General features: G+C 42.8%; 2 protein-coding genes across 11 annotated transcripts in view; one reads left to right on the forward strand and one right to left on the reverse strand.

The window, feature by feature from the left end:
- LOC129857635 (C-terminal-binding protein 2-like) overlaps positions 1–8,225 on the forward strand; it is a 134,499-nt gene extending 126,274 nt beyond the window's left edge. For 5 of the 10 annotated variants that reach the window (XM_055926087.1, XM_055926109.1, XM_055926094.1 and 2 more), the window contains 7 exons: positions 2,678–2,822; positions 3,377–3,583; positions 3,711–3,925; positions 4,634–4,764; positions 4,854–4,981; positions 5,083–5,197; positions 6,507–8,225. In XM_055926087.1, the coding sequence (XP_055782062.1) occupies positions 2,678–2,822; positions 3,377–3,583; positions 3,711–3,925; positions 4,634–4,764; positions 4,854–4,981; positions 5,083–5,197; positions 6,507–6,690 (1,125 nt within the window). In that variant the 3' untranslated portion in view covers positions 6,691–8,225. The other 5 variants (XM_055926126.1, XM_055926153.1, XR_008759936.1 and 2 more) reach the window with 4 other exon arrangements.
- Positions 8,226–8,658: 433 nt separating this feature from the next.
- Positions 8,659–19,627, reverse strand: part of LOC129857620 (ubiquitin thioesterase Zranb1-like) — a 39,703-nt gene continuing 28,734 nt past the window's right edge. The window contains exons 5-10 of the mRNA XM_055926063.1: positions 18,204–18,275; positions 16,220–16,418; positions 15,893–16,013; positions 15,034–15,163; positions 10,525–10,754; positions 8,659–10,215 (exon numbers count right to left, since the gene is read on the reverse strand). Coding sequence (XP_055782038.1) covers positions 10,003–10,215; positions 10,525–10,754; positions 15,034–15,163; positions 15,893–16,013; positions 16,220–16,418; positions 18,204–18,275 — 965 coding nt within the window. The 3' untranslated portion in view covers positions 8,659–10,002. The remainder of the gene's footprint in view (positions 10,216–10,524; positions 10,755–15,033; positions 15,164–15,892; positions 16,014–16,219; positions 16,419–18,203; positions 18,276–19,627) is intronic.

The following is a 19,627-nucleotide window of genomic DNA, read 5'->3' on the forward strand; positions in this document are numbered from 1 at the left end:
AACAACCTCTCCCTCAACGTGATCAAGACAAAGGAGATGATTGTGGACTACAGGAAAAGGAGGACCAAGCACGCCCCCATTCTCATCCACGGTGCTGTAGTGGAGTAGATTGAGAGCTTCAAGTTCCTTGGTGTCTACATCACCAACAAACTAACATGGTCCAAGCACACCATGACACCACGAAAAAACCTATTCCCCCTCAGGAGACTGAAAAGATTTGGCATGGCAGATCCTCAAAAGGTTCTACAGCTGCACCATTGAGAGCATCCTGACTGGTTGCATCAATGCCTGGCATGGCAACCGCTTGGCCCCCGACCGCAAGACACTACAGAGGGTAGTGCGTATGGCCCAGTAAATGGGTCCAAGCTTCCTGCCATCCAGGAATACTATACCAGGCGGTGTCAAAGGAAGGCCCTGAAAATTGACAAAGACTCCAGCCACCCTAGTCATAGACTGTTCTCTCTGCTCCCGCACGGCAAGCGATACCGGAGCGCCAAGTCTAGGTCCGAGAGCCTTCTAAACAGCTTCTACCCCCAAGCCATAAGACTCCTGAACAGCTAATCAAATGGCTACCAATACTATTTGCATTGCCCCCCTCTTCTACCCTGCTGCTACTCTCTGTTATTATCTATGCATAGTCACTTTAATAACCCTACCTACATGTATATATTACCTCAATTACCTCGACACCGGTGCCCCCGCACATTGACTCTGCACCGGTACCACCTGTATATAGCCCCGTTATTGTTGTTTACTGCTGTTCTTTAATTATTTGTTATTTTTATCTTATTTTTATTTTTTTTAACTACGTTGTTGGTTAATGGCTTGTAAGTAAGGTCTACCTACACCTGTTGTGTTCGGCGCATGTGACAAATAACATTTCATTGGATTTGAACCTGACAACTATTAGAATTTCTGCAACTAGGAAATGGTGGTGCGATTTCTGTATATTGCACCTTTAACAAAGCAAAGCAATTTCCATGTATCGTGTATGTTGACCTTACAGTTTATCAGCGTCAAAACCTCAAATAATCCGTGATAATCATGTTGTCTGTGATCTTGTAAACAAGTTTTGTTGACATCTTTTGTCAGCAAAGGAGATTTTGAACAATTTAAAAATATATTTATATTTGGGTGTAACGCACAGAGAGAAAGCGAGTGAGATTGGACAATAGAAAAGGTTAGATGGAAGGAGAAAGTGAGAGGAAAAATAGGACCCGGGTTCTGTTGACCTCTTTTGACGTGCTTCTCTCTGGACCCTGGCCTCTCCGTGCTACCCTGTTCACACACACCAAGGCTTTCTGTCCAAACAGCTGTTGTTTGCGCATACATTACACAGCGAGGCAGCCTGCCCTGGGTGTAGAGATATTGACAGAGCTCCCGCCTTTGTCTACGAGTCAGCAGAGACAGCAGAAGTGGCACTTCACACACACGAAAGGAGAAAGGGCCGCACACTCACACGCAAACAACCCACTAACATTGGCTCAAACACACAGGCTCAAATACAAACCAACACATACACACACATGCTGACTCACATTTACACATACACACACAGACCTCACCTCTCATACACACAAATTCACCCACTTTCATCATACATACTGAAACACACACTACTGCCTCTCTGCGTGCATCGCCTGAGAAAGATGAGCCAAGTTAGTTCCCTGACAGGAGCCTGAATCTGTATCTTTCTCCCCAGTGAATTACATAGTATTCGGAGCACTATTAGGAGGTTACTATGACTCACTATCCATTTCAAAGCAGTGCTAGCGTGCTCTCGTCGTGTTTCCGTGCTGACTTATCACTCTCGTGTTGTGTAGGCTAAAGGGTTCGCGTGCTAGTGTGTTATCCCCCCCATCTGATGTCAGAACAATGTAAGCAGTTTAACCATCTGTTTGTGGACTGTGAGTGAATTGATACAAATGAGTCTTTAGCGTTATATCAGCTTTTATCTGTACAATAGAGTGGTGTGCTGATACCATTCCACCCCCACACAAACTCTCCTCGCGACATTTTGATCTGGATAAAGAGTTCTGAAAAACATCTATTGGGTTGAGTCCATCCCTCTATGCCATATCAAACTGCTTTTTTACAATTTCTGTATATTTGAATACTGGTCCATCATCGTTATAAAAAAGAACCACTCGTTCAGTTTTTCCATTTAGTCTGACACATTGCTCAGTGATTACTTGCTTAATGACTCACACAGCATTGGCCATTACAACCCACAGGACGTATTGTCTCCAGCCAAACTTGCCTCTGGCTAGCAACACAGCCTAAGCAATTAGATGAATGCATGAGGAGAGATTTAACCTTGAATTAGCATCTAGTGCTGACTCCAGCTAGCTCTAATAAAACCGTTATGGAAAGTCACAGCTATGCTAATCTGGCAGGCCAAGCTAATGCAGTTAGCCTGAGGAGAATTTAAAGCTATTATTTACCCAGAACGCCTGACAGGGTGCACTTGCTATGCTATCTGGGGATCTGGATAAAACATCAATCCAGTTTATGACCCTGCCTGTCTCCACCCTCACCTTGTTTCCATATACACATTCTGATCATGCAGGGCTTTTGACACGTACACATGAACACATACACCACAAAAAAAGGGTTTATTCAAGATAATGATGAAATGCCTTTAATGATGATGATGATGAAGGTGCCTCTCCATCAGGTGCTGAACGAGGCAGTAGGGGCCATGATGTACCACACCATCACCTTGACCAGAGAAGACCTGGAGAAATTCAAGGCTCTACGCATCATCATCCGCATCGGCAGCGGCTACGACAACATCGACATCAAGGCAGCCGGAGAGATGGGTAAGAGAGGGAAACATAGAGGAGAGAGGTATAAGATCAAACTTTATTGATCCCCTAAGTGGACATTTTAATGCATCGGCCAATATGACAGACACAACATAGAGACAACAACAACACACTCCTCAGCAGTGCAGCCCAGACTTTATGGAATGTAGCCTAAACAAACACTTATTGTATACTTCAGTACATAGCACATGTAGTTGAAGTATTATCCCCTAAATACACAGACAACTGTGAAAGCATTATTAAGAAATACTCCCCCGCAGATGTCATTTTTGCCCCAGGCATGTCACTTAATAATTAAAACACAAATCCTCAATCAACATAGTAACCTGGTGTGAAACGTGTCTTTGATTTTAAAAATGTTGCACTATAATTATGGAACGCTACAATTTGAATTGCCTTTTCAAGTGGGTACATGTTTCTACATGTTTCTACATGTTTCTTGGATACTTAGTTGTTCCTTCCATAACCAGCACATTGCTGTGCACAGGGCTTCTATACATTCTTGGTGTTCTTCTTCTCTCATCATGTCTTCCCTTTCTCTTTTCCAGGCATAGCGGTGTGTAACATCCCATCGGCGGCGGTGGAGGAGACAGCAGACTCCACTCTGTGCCACATTCTCAACCTGTACCGGCGGAACACCTGGCTGTACCAGGCTCTCCGGGAGGGCACACGGGTCCAGAGCGTGGAGCAGATCAGAGAGGTGGCGTCCGGAGCCGCCAGGATCCGAGGAGAAACGCTGGGCCTCATTGGCTTTGGTGGGTCACAGGAGATGTTGGTCTTTGGCAGTAACACACTCAGTTGTGATAGTGCTTGGTCCACATACACACACAGCCATAACATTGTGATCCGCTTCTGACACTGTATTCATGTGTATGTCTACAGGTCGTTCAGGGCAGGCGGTGGCAGTGCGGGCCAAGGTGTTTGGCTTCAACGTGATCTTCTACGACCCGTACCTGCAGGACGGTCTGGAGCGTTCGCTAGGTGTTCAGCGTGTCTACACCCTGCAGGACTTGCTCTACCAGAGTGACTGTGTCTCCCTGCACTGCAACCTGAACGAACACAACCACCACCTCATCAACGACTTCACCATCAAACAGGTACACACACACACACTTGCAGGCAATTCATACATACACCCATACACACACACACAATGCTAAAATAGGCCATCATTTACCATGCACAGTACAGTACTGTGCACCCAGCCTCGAGGCCTGGTTGGTGATCAGCACTGCCACCTACAGTCCGCTTTTAAAACTGCATGCTGCTGTAGAAGTCTAACATCCATTTCCTCTTTGAAATGTGAGGGGCGGTCTCATCAAGGCAGAACCTGGTTAACGTGCTAATTATATATTCATATAAACCATAGAAAAGTTTCTTAAAGAACATCACTACTTTGTTGCCAAAAGATCTCTGTGTTTGTACGTGCGTTCGTGTCTGTGGCTTGTGCCTTTTACAGATCAGATACAACTAGGACCGTGAATTTCAGCTTTTGTCAAGATGAAGGGATTACTTTTATCCAGATACTCTCATTTAATCTCTGTCTCTCTCTTTTGGTACACAGAAGTTTTATTCCATTTATTTTATTCCATCCAGCTCTTTGTGATTTGAATCTAAGCTGTTGGTACGAGGAGCATACTGCAGGGCACCTTAGGGCTTTATGGTTGAAAGCACCACTGCAGGCACATACTGTATAAGTGGGCTCCAACATGTGTATTCTCCAGGAGAGTGAATATCACTTCATCTCATCGCAGATATCTACTATCTAGTTGATGTTAGTAAAAACGGGTTTACTTTTGTTTAAGATGCGCCAGGGTGCGTTTCTGGTTAACTCTGCGCGGGGAGGTTTGGTGGATGAGAAGGCCTTGGCTCAGGCCCTGAAAGAGGGCAGGATACGGGGGGCCGCCCTGGACGTCCATGAGTCAGAACCCTTCAGGTGAGTGTGTGTTTATCTGTGTGAAAAGATAACTTCGTCAACTCCATTATCCAGTTCAGTTCGCCAATCCCTTTCTCTGGTGTGTGTAGTTTTACCCAGGGTCCTCTGAAGGATGCTCCTAACCTGATCTGTACTCCTCACACGGCCTGGTACAGTGAACAGGCCTCGCTGGAGATGAGAGAGGCAGCCGCCACAGAGATACGCAGAGCCGTCACTGGTACACATACACATACACACACACACACACACATTTATCACACTTATAAACTCATTTGGAGCTGATTCTTTACTGGAATGTTTTTTTTTTCTTCGACGCAGGCCGTATCCCCGACAGTTTACGAAACTGTGTCAACAAGGAGTTCTTTGTTACCACGGCTCCTTGGACAGTGGAACAGCAGCAAATGCACCCCGAACTCAACGGTGCCGCGTACAGGTATCAATCACAACCAAACTGACAGTTATGTAGGGAAACCCCTATTTTTGGTCAGGTCCACCTCCTCTTGCGTATATTATCCACATAAGCAGGACTTAATCATTTTGATAAAAAGGGGGATACATTTTTTTTAATTGGTACAGCTGGAGTAATTTCCATGCTCAGATATATACTTTGTTGTTCCCTGTATTCAATATATGATAACTTCTTGTCTTTTCTATTTAACCTTGGTGGTATTTTAGTCTTGGTTTCCGTAGTGGCATATAGTGGAAATGAAGCGCTATGGGGAAACATTGATTAGCTACTACCATCCCGTGCTATTGTTTGTCAGGAAGTCGCAGTATTGACCTCTCAGTCTCTCACCCTATACCTACTGTCTCAACTGGACTGAACTACTTCTCTTACACAGCCGAGTCAACCAAACCATGGTACAGGCCATAGGAACGGGGGGAATGCAAGACAAATTATATACCTAATAGAGAACCAGGTAAATACTACCAATTCTGACCCACAGTGATAGGCTCAGGCCCACCTGTGCTGATCAAAGCAGAACTGCTGTTGGTTTTCATGATACTGAAAAGTATAGTCTCTGTCTGCTTTATTTCCGACCCAATATACCTGCTCTGCCCACCCTCTCATTGCACCCCTCATTTACTTCCCCAAAACCAACAAATGTGGCCAAACCTAGCCACTTGTACCATGCCAAATAATACAAACATCTATTGCAAGGTAGCACATAATGGCAACCATTTGCGTTGTATTCCATATTCCTGCACAGGAAGTATGAGGTCTACTTGGGTATATTTGTACCATTTTCCTTCTAAACCCCCCTTTTTCTCATAGTTCAGTGTCTGTCCCCTGAGATATTCTGTCAGGAATATTTCCTTGACCTGCCATCCCTAGCCCTACACCATCCCATTATGCCAACTATAACTATATTTTGTTGATATCTGAGTGGTTTAGTAAATCAAGATATATTTCTCTGATACGTTTATCAGTTTCCCAAGAACAACAGATGAGGTCTTGTGGTCGTTTTGAATCCTGAATTGACATGTAAGAGTTGAATCAGTTTTCAGATTTCATGTGATGTCTGTTTTGCACCACACTCTTTCTCCAATGTGTGACTTTACTTTCTTTGATTATAAAATGCACCACTGAATTTGATCCTTTGCCTCATTTCTAATGTGAGGCAACACGTGTTTTTAAATGTAGCAACTTAAAATGGCAATTTAAAGGCTGATCAGGTTGTTGTAACCTATGAGGTATTGTTATGGTACCATGTGACCTCACCAATGTCTCCCTGGCACAGGTACCCCCCTGGTGTGGTTGGTGTGGCCTCTGGTGGGATCCATGGGCCAATGGAGGGGATGGTGCCTGGGGGGGTGACAATCGCCCACACCCTGCCCTCGGGTACCCACCCCTCCCAGGCCCCGTCCCCCAACCAACCCTACAAAAACGGGGAGCCCATGAGAGAGCACATGACCGAGCCATAACTCTGCATCCAGAGACGAAGGAGTTCATATATACACAACTGACCCACCCACTCTTCGACCAGCAGACTGATCGTTAGGGTTCACAGAACACCGGAACCAAGTGGGGACAGTGAATATATTCACAACTGCTTCTCCAAAGTGGGGACCGTCAAAACTCATGTTCCAAGGATCCTCTTCTTTTACATTTTTTATTCCTGTTTTCTGGGACACGATGTTACCGCATGCCAGAGTTAAGGCCCGTCCACCTTGACTGACCCACCAATAAGAGAGCTTGGAAGGACAATGACATCATCTGTTACTGGCCTTCCTCCAACTCCACCCTGCCCCATTCCATCATTTCAGTTCACGTGTGTCTATTTTTCTTTCCTCTGTCCTGAGACCACCCTACAAATGAATGTCTTTCTGTTCTTCAATGTGAAAAAAGAAATTATTAAGAAATGACATACAGTTGTCAGACAGTAGAAAAAGACAATTGGAGTTACCAATGCCATCAGCAGTCTCAATGGGGACCTCTAAACCCTGTCCTAGTCCATCTCTCACCCTGCAGGTTGCTGGTTCCTGAATGTACAGACAGGATTTGATGGACACATCAGGGTTGCCAGATCTCTTGAGCCTCATGACCAAAACAATAAGCCCAAATTTAAGTGAATATGGGACCTGAAACTGTTTGAATTTGTCCATTGTGAACATCTCTCAACCCCGGGGACCACCCAATATATTATAGAGAAGATTTTGATCTGGTAAACTCCTTTTTAGACATCTAGTTTCTCTGAAGAGCTTCTTCAAAGCTCCAGGTTCTGACGCACAAGGGGGATGAGACTTGCTGTAAAGGTCATTATCGCAATCTTAAGACAATGTAAACTTTCATACCAACTCCGGATTCAGTAATCATGTCGTGGTCTGTCACTAAAATATTGAAATAAGAAATGCATGCAAAAGCCGTTCTAACTGTTAAAAGCACCTCTGCTTTTACATGGACCTCCACATCATGGATTTGGACATTGTCGCAGGTGTTTGTATGCTAGAGGGCTCTCTTAAAATGTCCATTTTTTTTCTCACCAAAAGGACCTACACAGTAGCACCAGCCAGACAGGAAAGGGTTTGGAAATTGAGGTTACTGACTCAGGAAAAATAACTTTTGCAGATATCTTTTTCCCCAAATTGTCTGAAAGAAAAAAGTCTGGATCGTTCTGCGTGTCTCCACCTTTTCTTCATTGTGGTATTTTTATAAATCAAACCTCTGTTTTTTGGTGTTCAAGGTTTTTGCAGAGTCCTGTTAGATTTGTATTGCCTAGTTAAATGTTCTTATAATCATAGTCTTATGTGAACCACCCCTTTTTTCCCCCCCTTGTTCTTATAATGAAAGCCAGTTGGAGCTCTTGGAGGCATCGTGCACTCTGTGAGCAACATCCCTAGTGCCCTGACTTTAGCAAGACAAGGCTACTAACAGATTGTTTGGTTTTTAGTGTGAGTATTTGTACAAGGTGATATATAAAATTCAGTGCAGTTCAAATAAAAAAAATGCTGTTCTATCAGGCTCTGTGAAAGTGTTTGACTTTGCTGCTTATTTATGCATACGGTTTATAGTACCAATGCATAACTTAATGTAATGACCTTCAGTTGACCCTTTCTGGATTTTGTGGTGTAATGGGTTTACTGGCCACACGGAGGTTATAGAAGTTCCCATAAGAATGTATAAGAGCCATTATATAATTTAGGATAAATAGTCTACACTATGATATTGTCATAGTACTCTCCTTTTTAGACATCCCTATTAATAACCAGGTGAACAACACGAGTCAATGCATACTGAAACGGTCAAACTACACTATCATTTTTACATTTTATAGACTTCATAAATTGGACATTAAAGGTTTTCCTTTATTTTTCTCTCTGGCACTAGTGAGGTCAGGCTTTTACCTAAATCTGCAACTATTGCATTATTACAAAGCAACATACAGGCGATGCTTAATGTGTGTAACTAGATTGTAATACACCAAAATAAGTTACAGTACAACTCAATGGCAAGGAAACCCAATAAAAAAGTATGACCATGATATTTTAACTTTGGTTCATGTGCAATCTCTCACAAATACCTTAATTCAAGATGGGTTCACAGACAAGAAGCATATTATAGAAAAAAAACACAGGTACCATGGGTTAAACTTGACAGGGAAGCAGGACAGAGAAAAAGAAAATTGTTTTAATGTAGACGTTGAATGTGACTTACACTCCTCCAAAGCACCAAACATCCAAATGAGGTGCTGAAGTAAACTTCTACAGATGGTTATTTTCCCTCACAGCAAAAAGGTCTGCCACAAAACATCAAGATTGAAAGAAATGACAAAAATACAGAATCTCAGCTCAAAAGCTCCCAAACATATGTAGAATTAGTTTGGAGATCAAAAAAATAAGACTTCATTTTGGCCATTCTGGGGAAAAGGGTAAACTAAACATCAATGTTTATGATCTCCAAGACCTTAGTGACACTAGCTTTGAGGTGAGAAGGGAACTTCATTTATGTAGCTTTGAAAATGACATTCATTCAAGCAGTTAGTCAAATGTGTCTTTGTATAAATGTGTAGTGCTTAGTTTTAAAAGGGATACTAAGGGGATTTTGTCAATGAAACCCTTTATCTACTTCCCCAGATGAACCCGTGGATCCCATTTGTCCCTGCTTGCAGTTTGAATGAAGTTGCTAACGAGCGTTAGCACAATGACAAAGTCTATGATAACTGCTATTAGATATCATTCACTGCGCTAATGCTAGTTAGGATTGGCTTGCGAAACTACCTCTAACTTCCTTCATACTGGATGCAGAGACAAATGGTATCTCCATGGGTTCATCTGACTCTGGAGAAGTAGATAAAGGGCTTTTTGACAAAATCCTGAAGTATCCCTTTAAGAATTAAATTCATAGTACACAATTGCAGCAGTTTTCTGTTGGGTGCCCTGACAAAGATATGTTGGCCTAGACCCTGCCCATCAAAAAACAATAACTCTATTTCAACTGGAAAAACAACTAAAAGGACAGTCATTTAGGAAGTGTACTTTCATCGGTGCCCATCAAACCGATACTGGTATATTTCCAACAACCACATGCATTTACATTTGAGAAAATCAAAGATCAATAGCATTTGAAAACTACAATCCTTTATTTCGGTCATCCAAGTCTTTTTACAGCAATGGAGTTTTTCTTCTGTCAGTCTCTTAAGTGTGTCCTCTGCCAGGGTAGGATGATTCCCTTCACAGTTTGTCCATGTAAGTAAAGGAAAAAAAAAAAAGAGGGTGGACTCCTGCCTACTCCAGTTGTCACTCATCATCCTCCTCTTCCTCACCGTCAGAGAGCGAGGCACAGGGGCGGATCTGTCGGTAGCCGTCCAGCCACTTCTCTACCATCTGTGTTACCAGGGGGTGGTTCCGCCGGCGGGAGCTCTTCTGCATGGCCACCAGCACTCCACCCTCTGTCACGCAGCAGTCCAACCACTCCCTCAACAGCTTCTCCTGCTGCTCCTCATTCCCCATCTGACACAGACAAGAAAACCATCAACCATGAGACTACATCTCATATTTTAGAGTACGCTCTCATACAGAGAAAAATAGTGCAATTAGTGCAGCCAATCCTCCTTAATTTTCACATTCCAGTCACTTCAACGAGAATAGCGACATACTATAGTCACTTAGCAGATGGTATAATAGAACTACATAATCAGCATGAATATCAAAATTAGCTTGAATCAGCATGAATAGTAGACTCAGACAGAATCCTTGAAAAGCAACCCGTCAGGGGTCCATATAAATATTCATGATACCACAGCGGGCGCTCCCTCCTACCTCCTGTGCTGAGAGGAAGTGGATGTGAAGCAACTTTCTCTCACTGTCCACCAGCGGTAGGAAGGTGATGGTCACGTCATCGTCTGTGTTGAGGTTGGCGCCTGCGCCTCGATTGTTGAAGCCGTCATTCTCCATGGCCACCAGTGCAGAGAAGTGGCCGCGAGTGTAGCCCAGAGCAATGGGACTCTTCCAACAGAAACTCTGCTCCCACAGCAGGGGCAAGTACACACCTGGAGAGAGATAGGGAAGGGGAAGTTGGGATGTAGAATGAAGGAGGAAGAGGGTGAGAAATGGAGAGAGGTGGAATCAAGGGAGGAAGTAAGAGTCAAAGGGACATGGGGAGGGACAGAAAGAAAGAGGAAGAGAAATAGAGAGAGATGACAAACCAAAATATCAAAACAGGCTGACATATTGCTTACCAACAGTTTCCCAAACACAATGGACACTTTACCTGAGACTACTCCATCAGCCTCAAACCACTAGACAGCCTCTACAAGTGAACGAGACACTTCACCTTGTGACCTTAACACAAACCACTTTTTGAGCATCTAGAACAGTTACTGTCGCTCACTGTTCAACAGTCTGCCATGTGTGTTTACTGGGTTCACTTGGCGACCAATTTAAAACAGAGATTTCTCCTTCCCTCCCTCCACGGACGCTCATAAGCCTCTCCTTTCCTTGGCAACACAAACAGTAGCCTATATCGTCCCTCTGTAATGAATGACATTACCACAGGCAGCCCATCGTTACAGAGAGCTTTCTTTATGGCTGCACGGGATCTGCAGGCTAATTAAAGCCAGACTGTTTTTACTAGGGCCCACGGAGGTGGACCCCGCCCTCAGCCCTTATTGGACACCCGCTTTAAACTACCACTCCCTCTTCCCATGATGGCTAACATATGCCGAGAGACATAGGCTACTAACAGTACGTACAGTGAACCTTGCTCCTGCAATGCTTCAAAGTTAGGGGGTGGGATTATTTTGGCAGAATTGTTCTTCGACTGGTTTTAGAGAGAGTCACATGCTGTATCAGCATTGGAACAATCACAACGAACAATTGTAACCCCCCTCCCTTTACTAAACAGATTGTAATCTACTTGGACTGATTCTTGATGCGGCTACAGTTCCTATAAGAATGAGAAGACCGATTATGTGAGCTATGCGAAGTATGCAGACAGGCTTGTGCCATTTCACACTGGGACTTTGCATCTAGGCTCAGTAGTGGACAACTACAAACTAGGGATGTGACAAATGGAAAAACATTCTTAATGTTGAAGCTGCATTTTTTAAAATAGATTTCCATTAAAACAATTATTATTCTTTTTTAACCCATGTGAATTGGCAATGTGCTGCGCTGCTGCCAGCAATGGTTTGGGTCTCACGGTGCGCCCCTTCCAGATGGTTAAACATTTGCACCTGTACTACCATTACTGTAGCTCAACTCCATCTCGCAAAGTTTGCATTCCCTTCTCATTTAACTTTTCAAAATATTGCCATACAGGACTTTGCCGCTGTCGCTTGCCTTTCTCTGCCATTTTTACAACTGTTAACAATGACGTAGTGGTGGAGAGTCGACTCCAAAATAATTGATTCCTCGACTCCTTACACACAGACTCCAGGTGTCGACTCCAATTTCTGAGTGTCAAGATTCAATTCCGCTAGGAATCGACTCTTAAGATTCCGTATTTTTGGAACAGAGGACACTGTTCTCGGAAGTATGGCAACTAATCAAACACTTGCATCTTAGCAAGCTATCGAAGGAAGGAGAGAGAAGGGAGGGCACAGTTTAGGCAGCTCAGCCACCAGGCAGAGTCAGAACCGTGCACTAGGCCTATATCGGCAATCAAAAGCTGTATCTCGCAAATTTTCTTGCCTTGCAATGTCTCACACTTAACTCTCACAGTCACACATGGTATCTACACATGTGCACAGGTTTGCTTCATGCTGCTCACAGCATGGTAGCCAGGGCACTAAAACAGTGGGGAAGTTGAGCCTCGTGCTTTCAATGCTCTTAGTTGTTTTTCAGTTAAGGATTTTTCTTAAAGTTAAGAATCCACATTTCGTTGAAACATTTGAAAGTTTTAATGTTCACACCCCGAATAGACTACAGCTACACTGGCTTGTGTTCACTGGGGTGCAGCATGCAGAACATTAAGAAATAAATAGGATATATTATGGAAAACACATTCTTCTGTCATGTACATTAGGGAATCGTGTCATACAGTGGCAAGAAAAAGTATGTGAACCCTTTGGAATTACCTGGATTTCTGCATAAATCGGTCATGAAATTTGATCTGATCTTCATCTAAGTCACAACAATAGACAAAACATAGTGTGCTTGAACTAATAACACACAAATTATTGTATTTTTATTGTCTATATTGAATACAGCATTTAAACATTGTGTAGCTTGGAAAAAGTATGTGAACCCCTAGGCTAATCACTTCTCCAAAAGCTAATTGGAGTCAGGAGTCAGCTAACCTGGAGTCCAATCAATGAGACGACAATCAATGAGACGAGATTGGAGATGTTGGTTAGAGCGGCCCTGCCCTATAAAAACAAACTAAATTTGAGTTTGCTATTCACAAGAAGCATTGCCTTGAACAAAATAAATCCCAGAAACCTAAGATTAAGAATAGTTGACTTGCATAAAGCTGGAAAGGCAAATTGTCCACGGTAAGGCAAATTGTCTATAAATGTAGAAAGTTCAGCACTGTTGCTACTCTCCCTAGGAGTAGCCATCCTGCAAAGATGAAGAGCACATCTTTGCAAGAGCACAGAGAGCACAGAGCACTCTGCAAGAGCACAGTGCAGAATGCTCAATGAGGTTAAGAAGAATCCTAGAGTGTCAGCTAAAGACATCACGAAATCTTTGGAACATTCTAACATCTCTGTTGACGAGTCTACGATGCGTAAAACACTAAACAAGAATGGTGTTCATGGGAGAACACTACGGAAGAAGCCACTGCTGTCTAAAAAAAACATTTCTGCACATCTGAAGTTTGCAAAAGAGCACCTGGATGTTCACAAGTGCTACTGGCTAAATATTCTGTGGACAGATGAAACTAAAGTTGAGTTGCTTGGAAGTAACACACAACACTATGTGGAGAAAAAAAAAGGCACAGCACACCTACATCAAAACCTCATCCCAACTGTAAAGTATGGTGGCGGGAGCATCATGGTTTTGGCTGTTTTGCTGCCTCAAGGCCTGGACAGCTTGCTATCATTGACGGGGAAAATGAATTCCCAAGTTTATCAATACATTTTGCAGGAGAATGTAAGGCTCTGTCCACCAATTGAAGCTCAACAGAAGTTGGGTGACGCAACAGGACAACGACCCAAAGCACAGAAGTAAATCAACAACAGAATGGCTTAAACAGAAGAAAATACTCCTTCTGGAGTGGCCCAGTCAGTCCTGACCTCAACCCGATTGAGATGCTGTGGCATGAGCTCAAGAGAGCGGTTCACACCAGACATCCCAAGAATATTGCTGAACTGAAACAGTGAAGAGGAATGGTCCAAAATTCCTCCTGACCCTTGTGCAGGTTTGATCCGCAACTACAGAAAACGTTTGGTTGAGGTTATTGCTGCCAAAGGAGGGTCAACCAGTTATTAAATCCAAGGGTTCACATACTTTTCCCACCCTGCACAGTGAATGTTTACACAGTGTGTTCAATTAAGACACGAAAACATATAATTGTCTGTGTGTTATTAGTTTAAGCAGACTGTGTCTATTGTTGACTTAGATGAAGATCAGATCAAATTTTATGACCAATTTATGCAGAAATCCAGGTAATTCCAAAGGGTTCACATACATTTTCTTGCCATTGTACAATACATTTCTATCTGCAATGCTAACGGTTATGCCACGAGACTAACAGTTTCTAAATCAAGTGTCAACTCCCTCCAACTGTGACGCACTGCTGTGTAAATCAAAACACTTCTGAAAGCGCTATCCGGAAATCCACTATTGATTGAATACCGACTTTTGAGCAAAACTCTCAAATCTGCATATCAGCAAACCCAATCAAATTTGCATCATCCTTGTGCTAGGGCAAATTCAAATCAGAAGGGCTTTGTCTGACCCAGCAGATATGGTCCAACCCATGGACACAGACTGGGTCGTCAATCTAATTGGACAAGAAGAGATAAATCTGCAACACTGTGCATTTTTAGAGAGCCTTTTGCTTGTCAGGATTTTATTTAAAAAATATATATATTTAACCTTTAACTAGGCAAGTCAGTTAAGAACAAATTCTTATTTACAATGACGGCCTACACCAGCCAATCCCAGACGACACTGGGCCAATTGTGCGCCACCCTATGGGACTTCCAATCACGGCCGGTTGTGATACAGTCTGGAATCTAACCAGGGTGTCTGTAGTGACGCCTCAAGCACTGAGATGCAGTGCCTTGCGCCACTAAGGAGCCCACTACGTCACAGGGAGAAAAAAGGCCTTTTAAAATCAGCCCAATTTAAGACTAAGGCCAAAGAAAGCAGACATCTCACCTTGAAAACGGGTGTACCCAAGTGTTTCACCACGGAAACTTTTGTAATACTTCACTCCATAGACGATGATTGGTCTACGAAGAATGTGTGCAAGAACAAAAATATGAGTCTGCTCCAGGCTGGCTCCAGGCTATAGAGAGATACAACACAAAGAAAGAGGCACATCAAACTACCTTTTTGGTGGATAGCTGCAAAATATACTGTAAGTAATAGCTCAAATCCTAACAGTTGTTAGTCTAAAATGATTGGATGTACATCGAGCAATACTGTAAGCCGGATATCTAATCATGCCTTGATACTATAAATAAATGTTATCAAGACTAATTTGATTGTTAAAAATGAAAACCTTAGGTCAATGCCTCTGTTGGTTCTACATATTGTGATTGATATAGTAGAGGAACAGTTGAGATTACACAACTGTCACATGAAAATTACATAATGGAGGCTGTCACACACTTTGTGGGCGTTCCTATATGGTCAGAGCAGTATGGCATTGCATAATTCATGGGCAGTAAATGCTTTTTATATGTTAGCATATTACAGTACAGATGTAGGATCTTAATTTCACCTATATTGTCCCAGCCAAATAATCCTGCAGCAACAGGATTTGAACGTTTAGTCAATTTTGCTTGATCGGTTGTTTGGCTATTAGCTGGCCAAAAGCAGGCTACATAAAAAGTTCAGTTTTGAGAATTTATGTAAATCACAAAGCTCATCTGTATTTTCTGCAGTGCAAAAAAAACAAGTGTGATCAAATTAAGATCCTACATCTGTACACTGATGATCCCAAGTCCTTCCACCTAAAAAGCTTAAAGCTTTATGTTTGTATGCATAAGGAAATGAGTGAGTGAGTGAGTACCTGGCTGGCCAGTGAGAGGATGAAAGCCCAGTCTTCCTGCCACTGTTCCTCTCTGAGTGAGAAGTGCAAGCCAAAGCTTTGGGAATACCACGACTCCCACTCCTTCCAGCGCGTGTAGAACCTAGACAGACAGAACACATACACACGTCAGTTACCCTATATCAACTCCCTGTGGAAAAGGTCAAGTGAGTGTTACTCAAATGCTGTAAACCCTTTTGCAATGAGAACAGGTTTTCCTTCTTCCACAATTAAATAATTGGTTTGCACAAACAAACACAGCCTTCTCATCCTATCCCCAAAGTTACACACCCCAGACCCAGGTCTCACCAGTGGGAGCAGTCGTGCAGAGTGTCGTGAAGGGTCTTGCGGAGGACAGAGTCCTTGTCATAGATGCCCCAGGTGGCCTGCAATACCGAGTCTAACAGGCAGTCCCCAGCCGTGCGGTTCCACAGGGCATACAGCCTGCTGTCCAACCGCGTGCCTAGCTCTATAGACCAGTTGATGATAGGAGATTCCTCCTCCAGCTCTGAGAGAGAAAGTGAGGCTTTAAAGGGCAATGGGGTCATTTAAAAAATGAAGCACTCCTTGGTTTTATACGGTGTGCAGGCTTTTGTTCCAGCCCAGAACTAACATCAAGTCTTGTAAAGTATAGGGATGTCCAGTGATTAGTGATGTGCAGTTTGCAAACGATTCTTTCTTTTTGAACGACTCTTTTTACTGACTTGAGAGTCATTCGTTTTCTGTTCATTTTGTTGTTCGTTTAAACCGCTGGCTGGGATTACTACATAAGGATTAAGAGGCGCTTCTCTGGCTCAGTGGCTCCAGAGACGTGCTCCGACCAATAACTCTAAAATAGATCACGCTGCAGGCAGCAATAACAGAATAGAAAACAAAAATACATGTTCAGAACTCCTAATTGATCGCATGATGCAAGAAGAAATGCAACGGATTGATTATTGAATGTTATGAACACAGCTTTGTAGAACAAAAACATACACTGTTTCTGCTCTAAAAACTTGAGAACGAATCATTTGGGGTGCTGCAGTAAGAACAATATTGTGCTTATCACGCTCACGGCAGTCAAGCATTGTATTCCAACCAATGCATTGCTTGACAATCTTGTCCGGTTGCGGCAACAACTAGATTTCCTTTCAAATGTATGTTATTTGTATACATAGCAATCAACAAATGTACACTTTATTTGAAGCACACTTTTAAAAGTCTCGGTCACATATGAAAGCTCCATAAGCCCCTTATGGTGAACGACATGTGAACGAAAGGATTGTAGAACCATGACTCTTTCGAGTTTACAGTTCATTGTTTGCCGGTAGGGGGTCTTGTGTGCTTTGGGCATTGCTGACTGAAATTAAAGAAATTAGTTGAAAGAGTAATTATTTTTACTGAATGAGTTAATTAAAAAGATCCAAGTCAGTAAAAATAGCCGAACTTCCAATCACTAACAGTGATGGCAAGGACACCATTGTAATGCTGGGCTTGCACTATGTACAAAGACAAGGTGCGGATGGATGAAGGGGCCACCTTGATTCTACTTGACAGGTGGTGGCACTGGAAAGGACCCCATCGTGATCATATTTCAGAGAGGGGATCGAGTGTGATGAAAAGTGATACACCTGCACTTGCAGTTTCATCATAGTAGAGAGAAAGACAGGAGGGTGGCTAGGGTGACTGGTCACCATGTCTTCCATACACTGGCTTGGTACCCTTGGTGCACTGCAAACTTTGAGGAGCTAAACAGGTCACAAGTCACCCTAGAGTGTGAGCGATCAGTGTGGAAAAGTACCACCATTGATGGCATGTGGAGGAAGTAAAGTCATTTACAAAAGGCACTGGAGGAAATACAGTCATTCATTAAAGGGCTCTACAGTCTACGCAATGGATCCGACAGAGGTTTGTTTGCGTTGCCCTCTACGTAGTTCTAGGTACTTTTGTGAAGCAGAATTTTTTTAAACGCGATGCAAACTGACCTCCATAGCTCCGTTTGCGAAGACTATGAAATCCCTGTGGAGAGCCCTTTAGGGATCAGTGAAATCCTAAAACTGAATTAGCACAGATGCAAGCACACACGATAAGGGCAGGCAAAATGTCAGAAAGGCCAGCAGGGAATGCACACTGTTGGCAAGCAGTGAACAGACCCGTAATACAACACTATACAGCAGCCTTCTAATTTAGTAGAGGAGATGGGCAACTATACAGATGCCACCCAGTGTTGACTATGACAACGGTCTCTCACTCACACACAATTCAGTAAAATAGTGGTATTTTAAGTAACTGAAATAAGTCAATATTTCACCTTTCTGTACATCTCGGTCTAGCACTTCGTCAAACAGTTTCTCCTGAACTGTTGGGGGCAAGTCCTCGATATCTGCAGACAAAAACATACTTAGGGTGGCATTCAATTGATTTAGTTACACAACACAAGGGAGACTTGATACAGTTCATCATCAAAGAACTTCAAAAAGGACAAGTTAGAGGGCAAGTATTTATTTGACAACAGTGAAATTAAGTTTAGGGCTTGGAGAAGAAAGTGAATCTGTCTTAACCTCTTGATCTGCACACGCGTTAAAAACCAAGCCAGGCTGAAGTGATTAGGGTGTTGGGGATGGGGGCGCTGTTTAGACTATTTATGCTAATGTGGCTAATTTTTTAAACGGCTTCCCACAAAATCCTTGATCGTACAATATGCATATTATTATTATTATTGGATAGAAAACAGTCTATAGTTTCTATAGGAGTTGAAATTTTGTCTCTAAGTGGAACAGAGCCCATTCTACAGCAATTTCCCTGACATGGAGTCAGATTTGAGAAATGTTGGCCACTTTTCTGAAGTCAGTTAAAAGGGCACTGTCGTTGCTATGACTATACGGACACTTCTTACGTCTTCCCCTGGATGCCTTTACGTGATGACGATTCCAACGGGGTCGATTGCTCGTTCACAGGCCCTACAAATGAAAAAAACCTTTAGCTAGCAAGTCTTTTCTTGCTGCGTAACGCGCGTGGAAGACACCGACCCTCTCCTGTTCCAAGCGTTAGTTTAGCCTGTTATATTTCTCCGGTCATCTTTTCACTCGTTATAGGAGTTACAAACATCATAAAGTAGTTAATTTAAAGCGTTTTATAGCAATTTATATCCGTTTAGTGCGATTTTGGGACATTTATTTTTGCAACGATGTGAAAAGTTGGGCACGCTTTTCAGTTCATCCCGAACGCAGTTGACATTTCCACATGGCAAGAGGACAGCTTTCCACCAAAAGACGATTTCTCCCAAGAAAGGATCCTTTGCCCAAGATACTGATGGAAGAACAGCTCAAGGTAGGACATTTTTATTATGATAAATCGTGTTTCTGTCAACATTTTAGTGGCTTAGGACGCCATGTTTTTTGACGTAGCTTCGCTTGGCGCAAACTGTATTGAAAAGTAAGGATAAATTAAAAAATGTAATAACGCAATTGTATTAAGAATTAAATTGTCTATCAATCCCTGTCCACCCTATATTTTTTAGTCACGTTTATGAGTATTTATGTATAAGAGTAGATCACTGTCTAAGTGGCGCAAGGACAAATTCTGACCAGCTGAGTTACATTTCACATTGTCTAACCATGATTTTGGTGGCTAAATATAAACATTTTCGATCAAACTGTATATGCATGTTGTAATGTGATGTTACAGGAGTGTCATCGGAAGAATTCTGAGAAGGTTAGTGAAAAAATTAATATC

Source organism: Salvelinus fontinalis, chromosome 1 (genome assembly GCF_029448725.1).
Source record: "Salvelinus fontinalis isolate EN_2023a chromosome 1, ASM2944872v1, whole genome shotgun sequence".
Classification (NCBI taxonomy): Eukaryota; Metazoa; Chordata; class Actinopteri; order Salmoniformes; family Salmonidae; genus Salvelinus; species Salvelinus fontinalis.